Genomic DNA, 22,185 nt, shown 5'->3' with positions numbered 1-22,185 from the left:
TTGAGGAAACTCCCATACGCGCAAATTCCCGTTTTTCAGATTAAACTGGATCTGAGTGATACGACCAACCCAGAAAACACAATCTTTTCAACTTTAAAGTTTGTTTAAGTCGTTTATGGCAATAATGAAAAATGGACAGGTACCAGGAAAAATGTTACAGGTAAAAGTGAAATTCATAATTGTTCTTCAGTTGTCTCCACGGAATGATTATTAGGCTACTGTAGATTTGACTTTTTGTGCATGCGCTCTTTATACTGTAGGTACAGCAGGGTTTAACTGTGGATTTGACAAATAAAAATATTCATCCTGCATAAAGTGAGATTTTATATATTTTTATTAGATTAAATCATGTTTAATGATCCCAAAACAACTCAAAATTATTTAATTTATGAATTGCACTGCCTCCGTTTAAGAGAGGTTTTTTTTTTTTCTTCTAATGTACAAACATTTATGGCTTTTTTCTCTGTGCATGAATGCAGCAAGTGATGTCGGAAGATGTTTCCGCAACCACTAATCTAGAGTCAGTTTTTTTAAGGTGTGGATTTGGCTTTGGGAAACTGACCAGCAGTTATGTGCCACTTTATCCCGAAACAAAAATCAAAAACAACAGGTGGTCGATTAAGTGAGAGAATTCCGCTATGAAATTCTCTGTGTGAGAGCGGAAATCTTTACCAATCAAATGCTCAATTGTACAGTGGAGGCATGAAAGCAGAATGTTGCGTCTGCAGATTAGGACACACTGATCTGCAAGATCATACATGTTTATTGGTTTTGATGAAAGGATTTTTTGTGTGTGTTCGCCGGGATTCAAGGAAATATGCTTTGCCAATATACAGTATTATTAAGCTTAGGGTGCTCTAACATCTAGCTGGCAGCTGCACTGACATGATTGCAAAAATAACAAGATACCTTACTATCTACTTTTCTGTTAATATATTATACCACGGTCTGTTCGAATACTCTATTCTGATTAGCTGGAATGTGTGCGGTTCAAACCGTTGAATGCACAGGTAGTTCCGGTCAGTTTTAATCACCGTTCGATATCAATGCGCTGTTTGTAACCCTAGCAACATAACATTACAGAGCAAGCAGATAGAGCTATAGCAACTGAAAACATTTCCTAACCACTTTCAACAGCATAGGTAATATAGTGGAATTCAGTTTTTTTTGCACGGAGCGTGAGAGAAGGAAATCAGGACCTATTAAATGCGTTATTCACTGTCCGGCAAGGCGGTGTAAGACTATTTAAACTGTAATGTGTTGTGTATGTTATGTACTGAAGTGCCACTTATAGCCACTAGAGTGAGAAGTTGGGATAGGAGAGTATTTTAGCAGAGAAAAATTAAACGCATCACCTTTAAACTTTTTTTATTGTGTGCTTGAGTGCTTTTAGGTGGGCCCAAAATGTTTTTGGGCTTGTCCCATACCCAGACAATTTTAATTTCTCTTCAATGGTAAAAATTGATAAAGTTATCTCATATGCCACATTTGAGAAATATTTCAGAAACCAATTATTTATTTTCGTTTAAATGCATTCAACATCCAAAAACAGAAAAATGTCATCACTCACAATTGTCATCACACACAATATTAAAAAACCCACTTGAAAGTTGATCAGTGTCACAGTCATGTTATAAATATTATATCGTAGATGAAACTTCTTTCTTTCTCCTTTTCTCTTAGGGGTAAGACCGCTGCATTCACTGACAATAGGATACGCACCATGAATGAGGTGGTATCTGGTATACGTATAATTAAGATGTATGCATGGGAGAAGCCATTCGCAGCGCTGGTTAATGATGTACGAAGGTAAACGACACTCTAGGTTTATTTTCGTCTGATTGCACTTACGTCACTGACACAGTCAGCATAATGCTTTACTGATGTTGATATATTAGCCAAAGTTTTATGGGCATTATATGTATTTCTATTGACATGAAGCTTTAAAGTGATAATTTTAAAGATCTATAAAATGTCAGTTCAGCTCTTTTGTAGTAATTAATGAACAATCAATTGGGTTTATAATGCCCGATGCTGATATCTAGAGAAAAGGTAGGCTGATATTTTGCTGATATGTATGATATCATTGAATAATGGCAAAGTGTTTTAAAGAAACACTTATTTTACACAATATTTGCTGAAAAATTTAAACCAGAAAATAGGCATTATCCATTGAGAAGGATAATGAATAATTTTTTTTTTTTTTTTTTTACTGTTGCTCCATTATTAAGCCAAAAACAAACTTAACCGTATAATGCAGGAAATGTTTCATGAAGCACAAACAATGACTCTTTTTGAGTTATGTGTGGTTCTGTATGCAATCAGTCTTTTTAACTACCCCAGAATGAACTTTCCAAGGTTGATTTGTACAATAATGTACTAAGCTGGGCCATCCTTTTCTAGGACATAAAATAAACTGTGATTTCTTGAGTTTGAACTTCATAAATAACTATATTGTTTTTACTTTCAGGAAGGAGATCTCGAAAATCATGAGTAGCTCATACCTTCGTGGATTGAACATGGCCTCGTTCTTTGCCGCAAGTAAAATCATCGTGTTTGTGACATTCACCATGTACGTGCTGGTGGGCAATACCATCTCAGCCAGTCGGGTGTTTGTAGCCGTGTCGCTGTACAGCGCCGTCCGCCTCACTGTTACATTGTTTTTTCCTTCTGCTATTGAGAAAGCATCCGAGGCTGCCATCAGCATACGTAGGATCAAGGTACAAGTTTCATCATTGTCTTGTGATAATCATGGAAAACCTGAAAATATCCGGTAATTTTTAAATTGTGATTTCCAGGTCAGGAAAAGTCATTGAAATTAATTGGTAAGATCACCCTAAAATGAAAATTCCATGTCATTCCAAACCTAGATGACTTTCTTCCATTGGACAAAAAACATATATATATTTTTTTTATTAAATTAGGAAAGACTTTTCGCCATACAATGAAAATGAATAGTGACTCTGGGCTGTCAAGGTTATAAAAAAATCAGTAAAAGTAGTCAATGCAACTTGTGCGCTATATTCAAAGTCTTCTGAAGCCATACAATCACTTTGTATGATGAAAAGAACATGATTCAACCCTTTAAGCTCTGATTTTTTTTTTTTTTTTTTTTTTTTTTGAAGGTTTCCTGTTTCAGTGACATACCCAAAATTAAAGGCTAATAACAAAAAAATTAATTAATCCATGTATCATTCGTTCATTTCATATTCAATTAGGAATTCAAAATTGGAAATACAAAAAATGACTCATTTCATTATTCATTTACAAAACCAATATTAAAAAACAAATAATGAATAAAAGTACTCTGCTGTTTAATTGTTCAGATGAATTCGTCTCGGTTAATATTAAATTCTTTACCATTTATTCTCCAAAACTCGCCACGTTTATTGCAGCTGAGCTACAGTTGAAGTCAGAAGTTTACATACACTTAAGTCATTAAAACAAATTTTTTAACCACTCCACAGATTTAATGTTAGCAAACTATAGTTTGGGCAAGTTGTTTAGGACATCTACTTTGTGCATGACATGAGTAATTTTTCCAACAATTGTTTACAGACAGATTGTTTCGCTTTTATTTGACTATATCACAATTCCAGTGGGTCAGAAGTTTACATACACTAAGTTAACTGTGCCTTTAAGCAGCTTGGAAATTTCCAGAAAATGATGTCAAGCCTTTAGACAATTAGTCAATTAGCTTCTGATAGGAGGTGTACTGAATTGGAGATGTACCTGTGGATGTATTTTAAGGCCTACCTTCAAACTCAGTGCCTCTTTGCTTGACATCATGGGAAAATCAAAAGAAATCAGCCAAGACCTCAAAAAAAAACTGTGGACCTCCTCAAGTCTGGTTCATCCTTTGGGAGCAATTTCCAAATGCCTGAAGGCACCATGTTCATCTGTAGTACACAAGTGTAAACACCATGGGACCACACAGCCATCATACCGCTCAGGAAGGAGACGCATTCTGTCTCCTAGAAATGAATGTAGTTTGGTGCGAAAAGTGCAAATCAATCCCAGAACAACAGCAAAGGACCTTGTGAAGATGCTGGAGGAAACAGGTAGACAAGTATCTATATCCACAGTAAAATGAATCCTATATCGACATAACCTGAAAGGCTGTTTAGCAAGGAAGAAACCACTGCTCCAAAACCACCATAAAAAAGCCAGACTACAGTTTGCAAGTGCACATGGGGACAAAGATCTTACTTTTTGGACAGCAAAGTCAAGGAATTGGAGTGGCCATCACAAAGCACTGACCTCAATCCCTTAGAAAATTTGTGGGCAGAACTGAAAAAGCATGTGCGAGCAAGGAGGCCTACAAACCTGACTCATTTTGGAGTTCTGTCAGGAGGAATGGGCCAATATTCCAGCAACTTACTGTGAGAAGCTTGTGGAAGGCTACCCAAAATATTTGACCCAAGTTAAACAATTTAAAGCAATGCTACCAAATACTAACAAAGTGTATGTAAACTTCTGACCCACAGGGAATGTGATGAAAGAAATAAAAGCTGAAATAAATAATTCTCTCTATTATTATTCTGACATTTCACATTCTTAAAATAAAGTAGAGATCCTAACTGACCAAAGACAGGGAATGTTTTCTATAATTAAATGTCAGGAATTGTGAAAAACTGAGTTTAAATGTATTTGGCTAAGGTGTATGTAAACTTTTGACTTCAACTGTAAATGTTCATCCAGTCTGAGGCAATTTCTTGGCAGCACACTATCAGCAATCTACTGCTTGCAGAAATTAACATTGCACTTATGGAGATAGGGTGACTAGACATCCCAATAACAGGGTCAGTCCTGATTTTACACCCACGTCCCGACGGACTTACATTCGGGATGCCTTGTGTCTGAATCTTAGCTTTAGAATTAGAATTTTATGTCCACTCCAATCCATTCATGATGCCTAAACATTAATTTATCATTCGATTTTATCCAAAGCAACAGAACTCTTTTTTTAATTACATTTATCAATGGGACACGAATACACAGGTACTACAAAAATGTTATTAAAAAGAATATATAATAGACCAACTCCCAGTCAGCATATGCCCAAGTGTTGTGGCTTGCAATCTCTCACGCGTCGCCCATTAGAGACACCTCGCAACAACATCATGATGTGCCAAGCAGCAAGATTCTAATACATATGACATGCATAGTTTACAGTTAGTGGTGGTTTGGGACAATATTTAATAAAAATTGAGACAAATTTGCAGAGCAATCCCAACTCTAATTCTGGCTGATAGGATTAAGGCAGTACAGAAGACAGGGCGGGTTCACCAATCAGATAAAAGGGGCGTTTCAGTACCGCTCACATGTGCATATCAAATATTCAAGCCATAAATTAATTTTTTTAAACAATGAAAGAAAACGAAAATTGAGCCATTTCCTCCTTTCTCTTTATTCCTTTTTAAATAGAAAATGAAGTGATCAACAGAAAATTAGTTTGCATCTGCTTATTCTATTCATCAGTGTTAAACCAAGAAGTAATTTTTCATTTTTGGGTTTAACATGGACCTGTTTGGTATCATTGTAAATAAAACTTTAAAAATGTAGTGATGTAGATTATGATAAATTCTGAGACTCAGCCTAAGAAACTGTTGAAAATTCACAATAAACTTGAACCAAAAAACTCTGCGTCGTTGAGTCTGTGTCGTACTTGGCGCCATCTCCTGGAGGCCATATGTAACAGTTACCAATCACATGTCTCTCTGCCCAAATATGGATTATTTTTGCACCGATCTGATCCCAATCCAATTGGTTTAGCATTCCATAACGCTATATCATTTACGATGACGTCATCTGATTCAGGAAAGCTAACGTGTTTTCAGCCAGATTGCAAGATGCCAGATAGCCAGATGCTGTGCACATTGTACTTTGTGTCAATTATCTAATGATCTTTGCATCCGATTACCTTGTATGTGGGCTTGTTTGAAAGATAATCGCCGCCTCTAAGTAATGGTATGTAATATTTTATGTTCTATTTTTTTGTCGTGAAGTTATCAGCGAAAATGCGGCATATAAGCAACACCTGTTCACACGAAACATTAATGTCATATACATATACTTGGCTATTACTTGGAATTTTTTTTGTATGTGAGTAAAACAGGTTGGTTGTATTCTACTCTTTGAGAGCTTTCCATCAGCACATGGTTATTTGATGAGTTTGATGTTTTTACTGATTGTAATAATAATATGTACAGTGCAATTCTTTTTTATAAATGATTAAAACAGAACACTTCTGATCTGTATGCTAATTTCAAGCACTTGTCAGTTTTGGTCATAATATCTACATGCATTGTAAAATAGAGCTTCTAAACTTTCAAACAATACCTGTTTTGTGTTGGTCAAGACTGTAGTTCTCGCGGGCTGGCCGAGCTTAAAGGGTTAAGTCACTATTCACTCTCAAATCAAATCAAATCATGGATCAATTTCCATAAACCGCACACAAATTAAATATAGTGACAGTTAAATTATGTCAAACCTCATTGGTTTTTTGTGTCATGAAGTTTGGTCACAAGGTTTTTTTTGGTCTTTTATGGAGCTTGCCAGCTCAGTCACTATTCATTTTCATTATATGTCAAATTCCTATTGTGTTCCACTGAAGAGAGATTCGTACAGGTTTGCAGTAACATTAGTGTGAATAAATAATGACATCATTTTAATTTTTAGGTGAACTATTCCTTTAATAAAACCTTAAAATGTAGTGGAAAATTCTTTTTTTGTAGTTATACAATTTTATTTTATTTTTTTTAAATTGGATAGAAATTGCAAAAATCTCTTTAAAACAATGCGTATATATATATTTTTTTTTATCAAGGAATAACGAACGACTGGAAAGTCACAGAATTTTTATTGTATTTTTTGTGGTCAAATGTGTGAAAAAACGTAACTTTATTTTAAAACCAAGTTTATTAATTTTAGGATTTTACTGTTTGAATGTTTATTTTTCTCTATACACATTTAAAGCTCTTTTTGGACTGGTGTAATGGATATATTAGTTTTATATCATATATTTGATATACTGATCCACTTTGATTTTTTTGGAGCTGTGGCCTGGTGGTCAGCGCATGTGCTCTGTATCATTGAGCTGTGAGTCAGTGAGTGTGTTTACATGTAAAAAAAAAAATATAAAAAAAATATTTTGAGGTCGGATCGTATAAAAACCAGACAAGCAAAAAGACTGTTTACAATAGAATTTGAAATCTTTTTTTTTTTTTCCCTCCAGTCTTGACGTCAAAACTGACACAAATACAAGACGTATGCACATTGAATAAGCTGACAGAATGCAGATTAACATTTTTTTTTTTTGCTTTGGAATAACATGCACCAATGAACTATTCACAATAAAGTTGAAACATGATGATTGCAGTCTATATTAAATGAAAATGATTAAAAAATAATTTCTAGTATTCATGAACAACTAGAAAAGCCATGAACAAAATCATGGAAATTCATTGGTGATAAGGTTTGCACATAAGAAACAGTGGTGCTCCAATATGGACCCAGGATTAAGTCTTATTTTCCCACTGTCCTCTGAAGTAAAGGCAAAAAGCTCATAAATGGAAAGGAACATTCTTATTAAATATACTGTAAATAACTATGAAATGGTCATGATAAGCTCCTTGTGAGGTGTTTTTTCCTTGTCTCCTCCTGTTTCCTGTCTTCCAGTAATGTTCTTTTCATAATGCGTAGATTTGCCATGACTAAGCTCTTCTATAATTCTCTGGCACATGCTGTACAGTAGAGCTTCAGGTGTCATTTTCAGAGTTAATTTTAGCTCTGCTCTAAAGTTCGCAGCTGATGTTGCACAAGACTGACATGAAGCTGCGGTTTTTGTAATCATGGAGTGTGCAAAGCCAGTTTGGCCCTGCTAGTCGAGAAATCCTAAATTGTGTCAACTAATGTAACTCCAGAGATTTGCAATACACTGTCTTTATTTTGTTATTGCAGCAGTTCATACATCATAGTGATTGTGTTCATGCATTATAAGCGTCTGTGCGGTCTCTCTGTCTTTTGCAGAAGTTCCTCTTACTGGATGAGTTGGTGAAAACCCACGTTCCACTTTCTCAGGAGGAGGAGAAGAAAGAGGCGTCTGTGGAGATACAGGACCTCATATGCTATTGGGACAAGGTGAGATAAGAGACAAGCCACTGAAAAGTACACATACCACTTCCAAATGTATGGGTCTGAAATATCCTCTGTGGGGAAAAAACAAAATGTAAAACTTTGCCTTGTTTTTTTTTAATTGTTGTAAATAAGATTGTAATGTATTCCCCCACACAGACTCTTGATGCTCCAACACTACAAAACGTATCTTTTACTGTAAAGCCAGGTCAACTTCTGGCTGTTATTGGTCCTGTGGGGGCTGGCAAGGTCAGTCCCGACAATTTCTCCCTCTGCTTTGTGTTGCCAAGCTTGCCAATTAAATGAATACAAAAAAAAGCTTTAATACCAACCAAAAGAGTTATTGTTTTGCTTTTTTTTTTTTTTTTTCTTCATCCTCCAGTCCTCTCTGCTCAGCACTGTTCTTGGGGAGCTTCCAGCTGAAAAGGGTGTTGTAAAGATTAAAGGTGAGCTCACCTATGCTTCACAGCAGCCCTGGGTCTTTCCAGGCACCATTCGGAGCAACATACTGTTTGGGAAGGAGCTGCAGCCCCAACGATATGAGAAGGTCATCAGAGCCTGTGCACTCAAGAGGGTGAGAAACCTTTGTGTCAATGAACTCATTACACATGCTAGGGGGAATTTACTAAGAATGAAAATGTAAAACAAACATCTCTTTTAAATTAAATGTAGTTTACCACCTGCTTTCTTTAGGCGGTAATTGTGCTGTTTGCCCAGCGCAAGAAACCTTGCACTGAATTTTTGTGAAAAAGCATAACCTACAATGAGTTTAATTCAGCCGTCATATTTTTGTGCACATGTCTTTTTGAGGTGAATTCTTTGCTGACTTTGATAAAGTATAAGTAACAATTCTGTGGATTATCTCTTTGGGAGAGAAAGATAGATCTTGTGACACTCTTGACTCCAGAGAAGCTTTACAGCTGCATTGAAAACCAACATTAGTTGCCCCCGGGTCAGATTTGACCCGAACATAAAAGTTGGAGACAAAAAGTTTGACGTTCCATAAATATAAACAAATATTATTAAAACACATTTTTTTTTTTTTTTTTTTTTTTTACATATTCATTAAGTCAATGTTGAGGATAACCCAAAGGCATTTTGACCAAATTTAAGATTAAGATTAGTTTTTCCAGTGTTTTTAACTCTTAAACGGGTCAAAAATGACCCAAGCTTAACATGAGGGTTAAATTTGACATCTTTCAGATTTGAAACATTTATATTAATATTTTCACTTTATCCACTTTTGATCATAATAATTAATAATTCTATAATATAATTATGTAATGTGTAATAGTTGTATTATCATATTATTTATTATACTATGCATAAATGTATAATGCAATATTTTGTTTGTAACATAATTTCTTATTTATACTAAGATATTCACTATCCTTTTTTATCATAGTGTTTAATAATTGTATAATATAATAATGTAATTGTATTATACTAAGTCATATCATCTATTATACTGTACATTAATGTATAGTATTGATAGATTTTCAGATTTGACAACTTGCAGTATATTGTCATTGTATCTATTTTTAAAGTATATAATAATTGTATAATATAATGATGTAAAGTTATTTCATTATCATAATCAATTAAACTATACATATTTAATATTGTAAAATTAATATTTAGTAATTATATTGATATAATTTCTGAGATCAACTTTCACAATGTTGATTGGGCTACCAAATTTAAAATCTTTCAGATTTGACTACTTAATGAAGGCTAATATTGTCATTTTATCTATTCGTTTTATGATAGTAATGCAATAATGTAATAGAATAATTTAATTATATCATATTATCAGTTATGTACATACATGTGTATTATTTCAACTTTAATATTTAGCAATATAACTTTTTTATTTTACATTTGCTGTTCTCTCAGTCTTTAACAGTATGTCATCTACATATGGTATACTACACTGTTATTGTGAGCTGTAGTATACTAACAATGCAGCTCTCTGTGTGTGTGCTGTAGGACATGGAGCTGCTCCCTGACGGGGATCTGACAGTGATCGGAGACAGAGGAGCAACTCTCAGCGGAGGTCAAAAAGCTAGAGTCAACCTGGCCAGGTATAAAACATTTAACCCTTAAATGTATGGGAATTTCACCAAACACTCTTACATATTCTGGTCTTTAAAGACCTGGCACGTACACTATATGGCCAAAAGTTTTTGGACACCATATGTGCTTGATGAACATTTGATTTCAAAATATTAGGCATCAGTTTCCCCCTTTGCTGTAATAACAGCTTCCACTCTTTTGGGAAGGCTTTCCACTATACTGAATGTAGTAACATGGCTGCAGGGATTTGCTCTCATTCAGACACAAGGCTATCAGTGAGGTCAGGAACTGATGTTGGTCGATGGGGCCTGACTTACAGTTGCTGTTCCAGTTCACCCCAAAAGTGATCAGTGGGGTTCAGGTCTGGGCTTTGTGCAGGCAAGTCAATTTCTTCCACACCAGACACAGTAAACCATTTCTTTATGGACCTCACTTTGTTAACAGGGGCATTGTCATGCTGGAACAGAAAAGGGCTATCCCCAAACAGTTGCCACAAATTTGGAAGCACACAAAGCCCTAGCCATTACATAAAGTAACATTAAGATTTTTCTTTACTGGATTTAATGGAGTAACCAAATTTGTTAATTAGAAGGGGGTGTCCACAAACTTTTGGCCATATAGTGTATATCTATCACACATGGAGCTACAAAATTCCCAGATAGTGTAACATTTTCAAAATATTTTCAAGACAATCAGAAAATAATAGAAAAAATATGTTTTGATATATTTTGAGGTTTTATTTTTCATATCAAAGAGAAAATGCAACAAATCAGGACATATCTAGAACAGGATTTATTACTTTCACACTGAGATTTCATGAGAGGCAACTGGCTTTCAAACACATACTGAGCTACACAAGTTACACAAGTATTTTCTCAGGCACTTATTGAGTCTAAATTGATGCATGTTTTAATAATTTCAGATTACAATAGCCTAATATCATACTGTGTTCATGTGTTGTACTTGTCAGGTCTTAAAAGTTAATGTTTTTCATTTCGGTTCGTTCTGAGCAAAAACGGTAATTCTTTCACCTCCTTTCCAAATGGTTACCGGTTAGAACAAAATAAAAGAATGGTTAATAACGTTCTTTTTAAAATGACAGTACTCTGTGCTAAGGGGTGGTGAAATAACAATTGCAGCATTGCCAGATCTTACAAGAGAAGCAATCTGGTGTGGAAGAACAAGCTCAAAATATGCCACTTGCCTCAAAATAAACTAAAATTAGCAATCACAATAGAAATCGTAAAAAGCATACAGTTAATTAAAAGTTAAGTAAAATTTTAATTAAAGATCTGCTTCTGAGTCAAAACCCGGCAGCATCAAATCTGTATTAATGCATCATATCTATCAATAATTCAGTGAAGACTTGGAAACAACTGAGAAAAGTACTTTTTACATCTAACAATGTTTTCCTTGTATCTGGATTAGCCGTGCATGTATATGTAGTAATTATACATAGTTGTTAAAAAGGTCTTCATTCACAGAATACGACATTCACAACAGACAATTAGGTGAAGAAATATGTGATGCAGCAGTTTCCTTCAGGTTCAAAGCACGTTTCATTTTTTCGGGCAACATGAAGTGGTGTAGTTCCAAAAATATACTGTGATAAACCCTTTGGCCTTTAGTTTCGTGAAAAAATTATTGGAACAAAATTAACCGGTTATAACCGGTTTCCATCATTTAGAAATAACGTTTTCACTCCTGAACAATTGAAAATCACTTTATTCCGGTTACGTTCTGCTGAAAAATGTGTTCGTTTTTGTTTTCATTTTCGTTCCTTGAACCGTTTTTAGTCCCTGGTAGAGGTCTGCACAAGCCTTAAAATGAAACCCGACCCGTATTCAAGACCGGGGGCCCGACACTACCCGGCCCGAATGATATCGTCAGATTTTAAGTCTGAACCCGACCCGAAATCACTTGCTATCTAATTTCTTCTCCTTGAAAGTACTGTTGCAATAGGCTTATTTTATGTAAGCATATAGGCAGTATTCGTAACAGTATTGAAACAGTAAACATACAGTTTTAACAAGGCACGGCAGCCCCTCAGTACACTAGAGCACAACAGAAAAAAGCATTGACTTAACGTTTATTTGCTGAAACTTCACTTGGTGCAGAGCAATCTGGAATAATATGAAACAATGCAAAAGTCCCCTCTTTATAGCCTGAACTTGTTCAGAATGCTGAATCTTTGTGACACCTGCTCTAAAAACAATCTAGATGCAGCGCAAAGAATGAAACAGAGCGCAGGTGTTTCAACATGCATTTTTGAAAATTTTAAGTTCTTTTTAACATGACATGGTGCTTAAAATATTCTGGTCCTGCTTGAGACGCTGAAGTAAAAGCGAGAAGTGGTGAAAATGTCAAAGACATTTGTCCAGCATGTGTTTACATAGGAAACAATGGGAAAACAGAACAGACGCACGTAAAAACATGTTTGGTGTGAACGGCCCCTGACTCGTCTGCTCGCGTATCTTTGAGTGAGAGTGCGTGTGCGAAACAAGTTCAGTAAGCCTGTTTATTTTTTCATTAATTACAAACCTGAATACAAAGTCTTACTTGAAAAACTGACCTGAACCCGGCCCGAAACACGTCAGGTTCTCAGTCCCGTCGGGCCTGGGTCGGGTTGCAGACCTCTAGTCGCTGGTACTTGCTATAGTTTACTTCCATGTTGTTTCTTCAATAAATAACAGTCAAATGTAAATCATGTCAATCACTGAAACAACAGCGCCATCTTGAGTAAGAAATAACATGTATAATGTGTACATGCATATGGAATAATGATAATTCACCATTGTTGTTTATTCATTGTTGCAAAGAAAATCAACATGATAAATTATTTACAGTATTTGTATGAATATAGTACTCATTTGTCTTGTAAAAAAAAAAATAGATATGCTGTGATAGTAAACTTTAATGTACTAAATATGAAATAATCAGAAAAATATAATTTATGGAAGTCCAAAAGGAAAAAAAACATAACACTCTTACATACCTAAGGTTTCTAAAAACTCTATACACATTTGGTACTTTTTTTTTTTTTGTGCAATTTTGGCTTTGTTTGGTGTGTGTGTGTGTTACACTATTTTTAAGAGAGAGATTGAGGAATACTAAAGAGGTGTGGGCATAACTCTAAAAAATGGATGAGGTACAGGGGGTGGAATGAGGTCCTGGGTCACTAAAGACCCAAAGTATTAGTTTATGGGTTAATAAGCTAACTACTGAATACAAGCGTAATTATTTGCTGCTTTGAAAACAAGTATGTGTTTAAGAGTAATACAAGTCTTAGTCAAAATCTAATAAGGGCCCTTTTGTGTGTGTTTAGGGCCGTGTATCAGGATGCTGATATTTACCTGTTGGATGATCCATTGAGTGCAGTAGATGCTGAAGTGAGCAGACACCTGTTTGAACAGTGAGTCAATCCTCTCATAAATACCTCTTGTATACTGTAATGCATTAACATTTACACTACAAATGTGATGTGGTCCCATGCATTTCTGACCACCTCCAAATGTGTTTCGAGTGGTCTGATAACAAAAAAAACAAAAACGTTTTGGACCCCATTTACACCTCTATGTAGAACCGTTCACTTGTTATAAAATCACCCAATATAGATCTTAATACCAGGAGTAAACGGCGCCTAAAATTATAGTCTGATCTAATTGTCTGATTGTCCTTGCAGGTGTATCTGTGGTATTCTGAAGCAGAAGCCCAGGATCCTGGTTACTCACCAGCTGCAATACCTGAAGTCTGCAGATCAGATCCTTGTTCTAAAAGAGGTGTGCCATAGGATTACATGCCAATTGAATCATCATTCAACCGGTGAATAAATGAGACGAAATGAAAAACAAACTAATTTCCTCTCACTCTGTCAGGGTCACATGGTGGCACATGGCACATACTCCGAGCTGCTGCGTTCAGGAGTGGATTTCACTTCTCTGCTAAAGAAAGATGAAGAAGAGGAGGCTGTGAGTGATAAAGGAGAGGCTCCTCGCTCCCCCCGCAGTCGAACGCTCTCCCAGAACTCTGTCCGCTCACACACTTCATCAGTTCTGTCTGTTAAAGATGAATCTGATCAGCTGCCGGTATGTGTGCTGTTGACTTCAGAGCCTCATTGTAATATGATCAACACAATGATCACATCCATGAATTAGATGGGTCAGTGGCTCCATCTAGAGGACAACTGTGATTTTGATAACTAGAATTTACATTAATTTCAGGAATTTCCTGCTTTTTCAATATGGAATAATAAAATTGCGCACAAAACCCGCAATCCTGCACTGAATTATTTTCTTACGGATAGGCGGAGCCTGTGCATACCATGGCAGAGGAGACTCGCTCAGAGGGGACCATCGGCTTTCACCTGTATTGGAAATACTTCAGAGCTGGAGCCAGCATCTTAATGCTGATCTTCCTCTTGCTCCTCAACATCCTTGCACAGGTATGAGATGCAGCATTCAAGGGATTTATACTGAAACCCTCTCACTTAGAGTTTAACAGTAATTCTGTTTTCTGCTCTGTAGGTTTCTTATGTTCTTCAGGACTGGTGGCTTGCATACTGGTGAGTGATCTATAATGTTATTTTCGATATAATGTAGAACTATATCTTTATTTTTTTCACAGCTGATATTGAAAGCTGAAGTGAGCAATTTATGCACAATTTGGGTTGCAAAATCAGATTGTTGTTTCAGAAAATAGTTGTTTTCGTACAGGTTTCCTGAACACACACTTTCCACCGTTGTTCGGTTAATAGGTAGCTCTGCCCCAGTGCCGTTGGTTGAGTCAGTGTAGCTCATGTCAGGCTGGTCAGGTCACGCGAACCAACAGAGCAGTGTTAATAGCGCCACAAAAGAATCAACCTAAAAATGGCTTTGTCTCTGCATATTAATCTGGGAGAGGACAGAGTATTTTAACATCATAAAAATTACACACTTCAGTTGTTGCTATTGTTCAATTACCGGTACGTAAACACTAATTTTGTATCATCCGTTTACTCAATGTTGACAACATTGTCTTGAAAAATGCAGTGTAAATTTTCCATGTCAACATACAACTGTAATTCCAGTTAAACGTGTAGAGACAAAATATGCCATTCGTAAGAAGAGTGTTAACACAAAATATTGAAGTTTGTTTGAGTGTCCTGACATAGCACCATTGACTTTTTGGGGTGGGACTTTTGTTTTGTGTCTTTTTAGTAGGGATGCACTGATGGATCGGCCACTGATATTTATCAGCCAATTATTGACCAAATTAAAACCATCTGCATATTGGTCATTAGCATGAAAAAACAGTGGTTTATTTCAAATTAATTATGTAAAGTTATTGCATTTTATAAAGTATATCATATTTTTTTCTGTGTAATATAAAGAAACATTTAACAAAATAAATGAAATCTGAAAAAGTAAAGCATTTCAAATGCATAATATGAATTTTTAATGTTCAATCATAATAGGGGCCTGGGTAGCTCTGTGAGTATTGACTCTGACTACCACCCCTGGAGTCGCAAGTTCGAATCCAGTGTGTGCTGAATGACTCCAGCCAGGTCTCTTAAGCAACCAAATTGGCCCGGTTGCTAGGGAGGGTAGAGTCACATGGGGTAAACTCCTCGTGGTCGCGATTAGTGGTTCTCACTCTCAGTGGGGCACGTGGCAAGTAGTGTGTGGATCGCGGAGAATAGCATGAGCCTCCACGTGCGGAGTCTCCACAGTGTCATGCACAGCGAGCCACGTGATAAGATGCGTGGATTGACATTCTCGGAAGCAGAGGCAACTGAGACTTGTCCTCTGCCACCTGGATTGAGGTGAGTAACCGTGCAACCACGAGGACCTACTAAGTAGTGGGAATTGGGCATTCCAAATTGAAAAAAATAAAATAAAATCATAATATGTAAAATGTAAGTTCCCACATCAATCGTCATATCATATTATTTTGTATTTCTCTTTCATTGTGGCTCTCTTAAAATTTTGGCCTGTCATGCCAACAGGGCTGGCCCATCCTACAGGCGATACAGGTGACCGCATGGGGCCCCACGAACACGTGCAAAGTAAATGAACAAGTCATAAGATTAAGAAACATTGATGCTGACTATTATTTTAAAATTTTCCGCTGTCCAATGGTTTCTAGAGCACACACCCTCAGGAGAGCGTGCAACACATGTGGACCTGATCATTTAACATATAAATCACAATGACGGTGAAAGCGAAAAACACCATATGTATCAAATGAGCTCTGAATAATCACAAAAAGACAAATAACTGAAAGTTACAACAAATAAAATAACAACAGTGTATCTAAAATCGGCAAAAAGTAAAACTAAGCAGTACACAGTAATCTGCATAATTTATTCATAACGCAAAGCATTGCTGGGAGATAGAGCGCGGCTTCGTTTCACAGTATTATTAGACAGGAAGGAATTCAGACACTGCCATTAAAAAGATGCAAAAAACTCACACAGAGTGAAAGTATGAGCAATTAATCTGGAAAATAACCAAACCATCCTATCTGCAAAGATCTCTGCTCTCTAAGAGGTATGTGTTTATTCTTTACATTTGTTTACAAATATACACTGGCAGCCAAAAGTTTGGAATAATGTACAGATTTTGCTCTTATGGAAATAAATTGGTACTTTTATTCACCAAAGTGGCATTCAACTGATCACAATGTATAGTCAGGACATTAATAGTGTGAAAAATTACTATTACAATTTGAAAAAAATATAAACTACTTCAAAGTGTTCTCATCAAAAAAATCCTCCACGTGCAGCAACGACAGCTTTGCAGATCCTTGACATTCTAGCTGTCAGTTTGTCCAGATACTCGGGTGACATTTCACCCGACGCTTCCTGTAGCACTTGCCATAGATGTGGCTGTCTTGTCGGGCACTTCTCACACACCTTACAGTCTAGCTGATCCCACAAATGCTCAATGGGGTTAAGATCCATAACACTCTTTTCCAATTATCTGTTGTCCAATGTCTGTTTCTTTGCCCACTCTAACCTTTTCTTTTTGTTTTTCTGTTTCAAAAGTGGCTTTTTCTTTGCAATTCTTTCCATAAGGCCTGCACCCCTGAGTCTTCTCTTTACTGTTGTACATGAAACTGGTGTTGAGCGGGTAGAATTCAATGAAGCTGTCAGCTGAGGACATGTGAGTCGTCTATTTCTCAAACTAGAGACTCTGATGTACTTATCCTCTTGTTTAGTCGTACATCTGGCCTTCCACATCTCTTTCTGTCCTTGTTAGAGCCAGTTGACCTTTGTCTTTGAAGACTGTACTGTACACCTTTGTATGAAATCTTCAGTTTTTTGGCAATTTCAAGCATTGTATAGCCTTCATTCCTCAAAACAATGATTGACTGATGAGTTTCTAGAGAAAGCTGTTACTTTTTTTGCCATTTTTGACCTAATATTGACCTTAAGACATGATAGTCTATTGCATATGTGGCAACTCAGAAACAAACACATAAACAATGTTAAGCTTCATTTAACAAACCAAATAGCTTTCAACTGTGTTTGATATAATAGAAAGTGATTTTCTAGAATCAAATTAGCAATTTAGCATGATTACTCGAGGATAAGGTGTTGGAGTGGTGGCTGCTGGAAATGGGGCCTCTCAAGATTTGATAAATGACTTTTTCAAAATAGTGCTGGTGGTGTTTTTTACATCAGTAATGTCCTGACTACTTTGTGATCAGTTGAATGCCACTTCGGTGAATTAAAGTACCAATTTCCTTCTGAAGCGGCAAAATCTGTAAATTATTCCAAACTTTTGGCTGCCAGTGTATATTTTGAGGTGTTGTGTTTATAGGCCCTATTTAAAGCATGTAGTTTTATTTGCACATAATTATACATTGCTGTAGTTACCTTATTTTCCCTGATGTTTTGACTTATTCACTTTTGCACACATTCTGGCTAACTTTTTGTTTTCATTGATTTTGTTGCTCTAAATAAACACTTACACAGTTATGTGTGTAGCTGAAAAGGAATTTCAAGCATTGTCAGCAGTGTCCTATACAATTAAAAAAAACTGTTTTTAACAGCATTTTCTTATTTTGCGTTATTTTAATGGGTAACACTTATGGTTGTATTTGTTAACATCAGTTAACTACATTAGTTAACATTAACTAACAATGAACAATACTTAATCTTGTTTAATGTTAATTTCTACATATACTAGTCCATTTTTAACATTAAAATCTTTATAAATTCATATTAGTTAATACAATATGAACTAACATGAACAAACACTAAACAGTTGTATTTTTATAAATTGACTTTAGCCAAGATTAATAAATTCTGGAATATAGTATTATACATTGTTAATGATACCTAATGCAAACCTTACTGTAAAATGTTACCCAGTAATTATCACACTTGCAGTTTCCATGACCTCATATTTATTAAGACACTAGTTTTTGTACTTCTAGAAAAAAGTTAAAAGGTGATCAAAATAAGGTGATAAAATGGTGACTTGTCACAGCATCTAAAATACACACATTCCCTTATGCATGCATGTATATTTTAACCTAACATCTTCATGTTGGGAAAAAAAAAGCTATTGGAACTTGTTATTTGTCATATACTGAGATATACAGTATAGTGCTTCTTTTTTAGTGCTTTCTATTAAAACAATATGCTCATCACGTTTTAAAGTTATGACAATTTTCACACCGGGGGACCCATTTTCATCATTTCACCTAGAGCCCCACAAACCCAATGCATGCCAATCCATGTTCAGTGGAATTATTGTTAGAACAATAAATAACTTTTTGGACATTTTTTTTAAGCATAAGCAAAACAGTGATCTGGTGACTAAATATGGTGAGTAAGTGGCAAAATATCGGCATCTGCCTATAGTTTTTTGTTAAAATCGTTATTATTTTAGCCAAAAATGTTATATCGGTTAGGTATGCAAATTTTGGCAAATTCTTTTAACCGATTAACCGGCAGTATTAACCAGTTATTAACCGTTAACCGACAAGTCATAAATCAAGCAAGTGACCAAACAGGCATGACAAAGGCTAAACATGTTATGTCAGCAAGTCTATACTGGCTGAAAACAGTCTTTCTAGCAAGTCAGTCCACTTGGCGGCCATCTTAAGTATGCTCTCGGGCTGCTATTTTTCTATGTAAACAAATGGCATTCAAGAGCAGCTCCTATCCACTTGAATGGGGAAAGACTGAAATCACCAAAACGGTTGGTCAAGATTACGATTAAAGAACATGTTTCGAATCAGCAATAAAACCTGACAACACTGGAATCATAAATTGTGCTTCTTTACCTCAGATTGCTCTAAAAAAAATAATTAAAAAAATTCAATGTGCATTCTCAAGTTGATTGACAAGCGATGTCTGTATCTAAAAGGTGATTGGCACTTTTACCTGTAAGGTGGGACTTCCTTTCTACATCTGTTGACCATTGGGCGTTCTAATTTCTCCCATTCATTTTGTTAGAAGTGGCCCGTCTCTGCTAAACAGTCTCTGCTGAAACAAAACAGGCTCACATGACAGATGTGCATATTTAGCAATAGTTATTACATTAACATTTGAATGAACAACTGTGTATATCCATATATATTTTGAAACAATTTTAGAATGGATCATTTGCATGCCCAATTAACCTATGAGGTAATTACTTTTGGCAGTTTAACAACGGAAGGCTAAAATTAGTCTTGGCCTACACACAAATTGTGCCGATGGTTAAACCTAATAATCTTTGTTTAGAAAAATTCACATATTAACATGAGCATGGTTAAGTCTGATACGCAGTCAGTTGACCGTAAGTCCGGTGGCTAAAAATCTCCCGCTCCGAAGACACTAACGTCTCCTTTGCAACATGGATGAAATGCGGCCCGTAAACATATGCTCTAAGATGTTGAGGCTTGCAGATGTTTGTTTTTTATATGGTACTGCATTGTATTCTTGCTATTTCTAAACTTAAAAGTTGTATTTGCATAGGAACGTGACGTCTTCATGGACAAAATGGTCCCACACAGCACTCTTTTGTAGCTGCACGCTTCATATTTCCTAAATGTTTCAGACTGAAAGGACTACTGAGGTTTATGCGTTCATTAGCACCCTCGTGTGTATGTAATGTGCACTACTTGAAAACCCATCAAATCACCTCTCTTTAATTGTTTCTTCTAAAACAACAATAGTAAAATTAACTGATAGTATTAGTCAAACAAAATGTTAATGGCGATTAGTCGGTTAAACGTCTATATCCCTAATATCGGTGCATCCCTACTTTTTAGTCCATGTCCATTAGCAAACAGAACATTGACTAAAAGACTCATAACTCAGTGTTAATTTCATGGGGTCTTTAGTTGTCAAATGCTGGGGATGCGACACTAAAGGAACAGAAAAGATGTGAAGTAACAGTTCTGATCAGCTGTAATGTTCCGATGGTCACCTGCTGCTCTAATACCATTATGATGATATGATTGACAGGGCTTCAGAACAGGAGAAGCTGAATAACAGCACTTTCAATAATGGCATCAGTGGTAACACTACTCAAGAACTCAACCTTGACTTCTATCTCGGTATCTACGCAGGTATGCTCATCACCATAACTTGACATGCACAACTTGTCTCTCAATATTTCAGAAAATTTTCCTCACTTTAGTTATCTTTATCATTTAGGTTTAACAGGAGCGACCCTCATCTTTGGTTTTATGCGTGCTCTGATTATGTTTAATGTGTTTGTGAGCTCGGCCCAGACATTACACAGCCGCATGTTTACCTGCATCCTGAGAACCCCGGTCCGTTTCTTTGATATCAACCCTATTGGTAAGTATAACAGCCAAAGTTCTCAACATAATTTGTGTCTGTTTATCCAGCTAGTTTGAATGCTGGTGTTGAAAGTTGTTATGATAATTGACCAGTAGAGGGCAGCACATCCAGTTAAATCTATTTCTTCCATCTCTCTGTTGTCCAGTGAGTCTTATGGTATTGCATGATTACCATATTGATATACCATGGTATTTACAGTATTTTAATTGGTAATAATACTTTGAAGGATACCATGGTATTTCTGTGGTGTATGTCCAAGAAAGGTATTACCATATTACCATGTGCAAAAAACATGGTAGTACCATGGTATTTTTTGTTACTTGTTTTGTTAGTGTCTGTCTGCTTTCGAAGACTTCTTTGGTAAGGATTGGTTTCATTTGATGAAATTTTTAATGAATTCATTTTATTTAAACACCATTTTGATGATAAAATGTAAATAAATTGTTTATGGAAGTTTTAGAAAAAATAAAACAAAAAACCGGTATTGCTACTCCTACTCGTTCTCAAAAAAATTGTATCGGGACATCCCTAGTCCTAGCAATGCTACTACTGTTCTAAGCAGATAAAATTCTGGCTATATGTTACCGCCATAATTCCTGTGGGTGGATTTTTCCAATATGAAAAGAAAACAGTCTCATTCTGGTATACTTGCACGCATCATGCTAAGGTTACAGGGTTTTATGACTTTACATAGTCATGACAAGAGTTGAAAAGTTGGATACTTTTCTAGCTGCACAACAAAGGTAAGTGAGTTTATTGCACTAGTATCAAGCTAACACGTAATGTTCGCATCTTGTGGCTATAGTTTTAAAACAGTGTATATTTTAATGTTTATTCCGGTCAAATGGGATGACCCATAGATTTCTATTGTAAGTGCATTATTGTTAACAAGATTTTTGTTTGCTTTTACAAACTGAGAGATGCATGCCACAGATTCTTTCGACTTGTATTGAACTGGAAACATTCCTTTTTAATACTGTAGAAAAATAATATCTTGAGTTTTGATAATGGCACGTTGTAATTTTAGGATTGCTGATATTCACTCTTGCTATAGTGTCTGGACTTAGTGAGGCAACACTCTCATCTTCTAAAGAGCAAACAACGGACCTTGCTTCCGTGCGTTGTTCTCCACTGTGGGCTGCTTATCGGGGTGTTACTGCTGATAATGTGAGCAAAAGAGCGTTTGC

At 35.9% G+C, this 22,185-nt stretch overlaps 1 protein-coding gene across 2 annotated transcripts in view; it reads left to right on the top strand.

The window, feature by feature from the left end:
* abcc4 (ATP-binding cassette, sub-family C (CFTR/MRP), member 4) overlaps nt 1-22,185 on the top strand; it is an 80,968-nt gene that overhangs the window by 28,040 nt on the left and 30,743 nt on the right. For both annotated transcript variants that reach the window (XR_007898079.1, XM_051706542.1), the window contains exons 7-19: nt 1,684-1,809; nt 2,471-2,720; nt 8,032-8,142; nt 8,296-8,385; nt 8,519-8,710; nt 10,126-10,220; nt 13,538-13,624; nt 13,895-13,991; nt 14,088-14,297; nt 14,516-14,653; nt 14,736-14,773; nt 20,657-20,760; nt 20,849-20,995. Coding sequence is in view for 1 of the 2 variants with exons in the window: in XM_051706542.1 (XP_051562502.1) it covers nt 1,684-1,809; nt 2,471-2,720; nt 8,032-8,142; nt 8,296-8,385; nt 8,519-8,710; nt 10,126-10,220; nt 13,538-13,624; nt 13,895-13,991; nt 14,088-14,297; nt 14,516-14,653; nt 14,736-14,773; nt 20,657-20,760; nt 20,849-20,995 (1,685 nt within the window). In the remaining variant the exon portion in view is untranslated. The remainder of the gene's footprint in view (nt 1-1,683; nt 1,810-2,470; nt 2,721-8,031; nt 8,143-8,295; nt 8,386-8,518; nt 8,711-10,125; nt 10,221-13,537; nt 13,625-13,894; nt 13,992-14,087; nt 14,298-14,515; nt 14,654-14,735; nt 14,774-20,656; nt 20,761-20,848; nt 20,996-22,185) is intronic.

Source organism: Myxocyprinus asiaticus, chromosome 9 (assembly GCF_019703515.2).
Source record: "Myxocyprinus asiaticus isolate MX2 ecotype Aquarium Trade chromosome 9, UBuf_Myxa_2, whole genome shotgun sequence".
NCBI classification, from domain to species: domain Eukaryota; kingdom Metazoa; phylum Chordata; class Actinopteri; order Cypriniformes; family Catostomidae; genus Myxocyprinus; species Myxocyprinus asiaticus.
The sequence above is the reverse complement of the archived record's forward strand: the minus strand, read 5'-3'. Positions and strand labels throughout refer to the sequence as shown.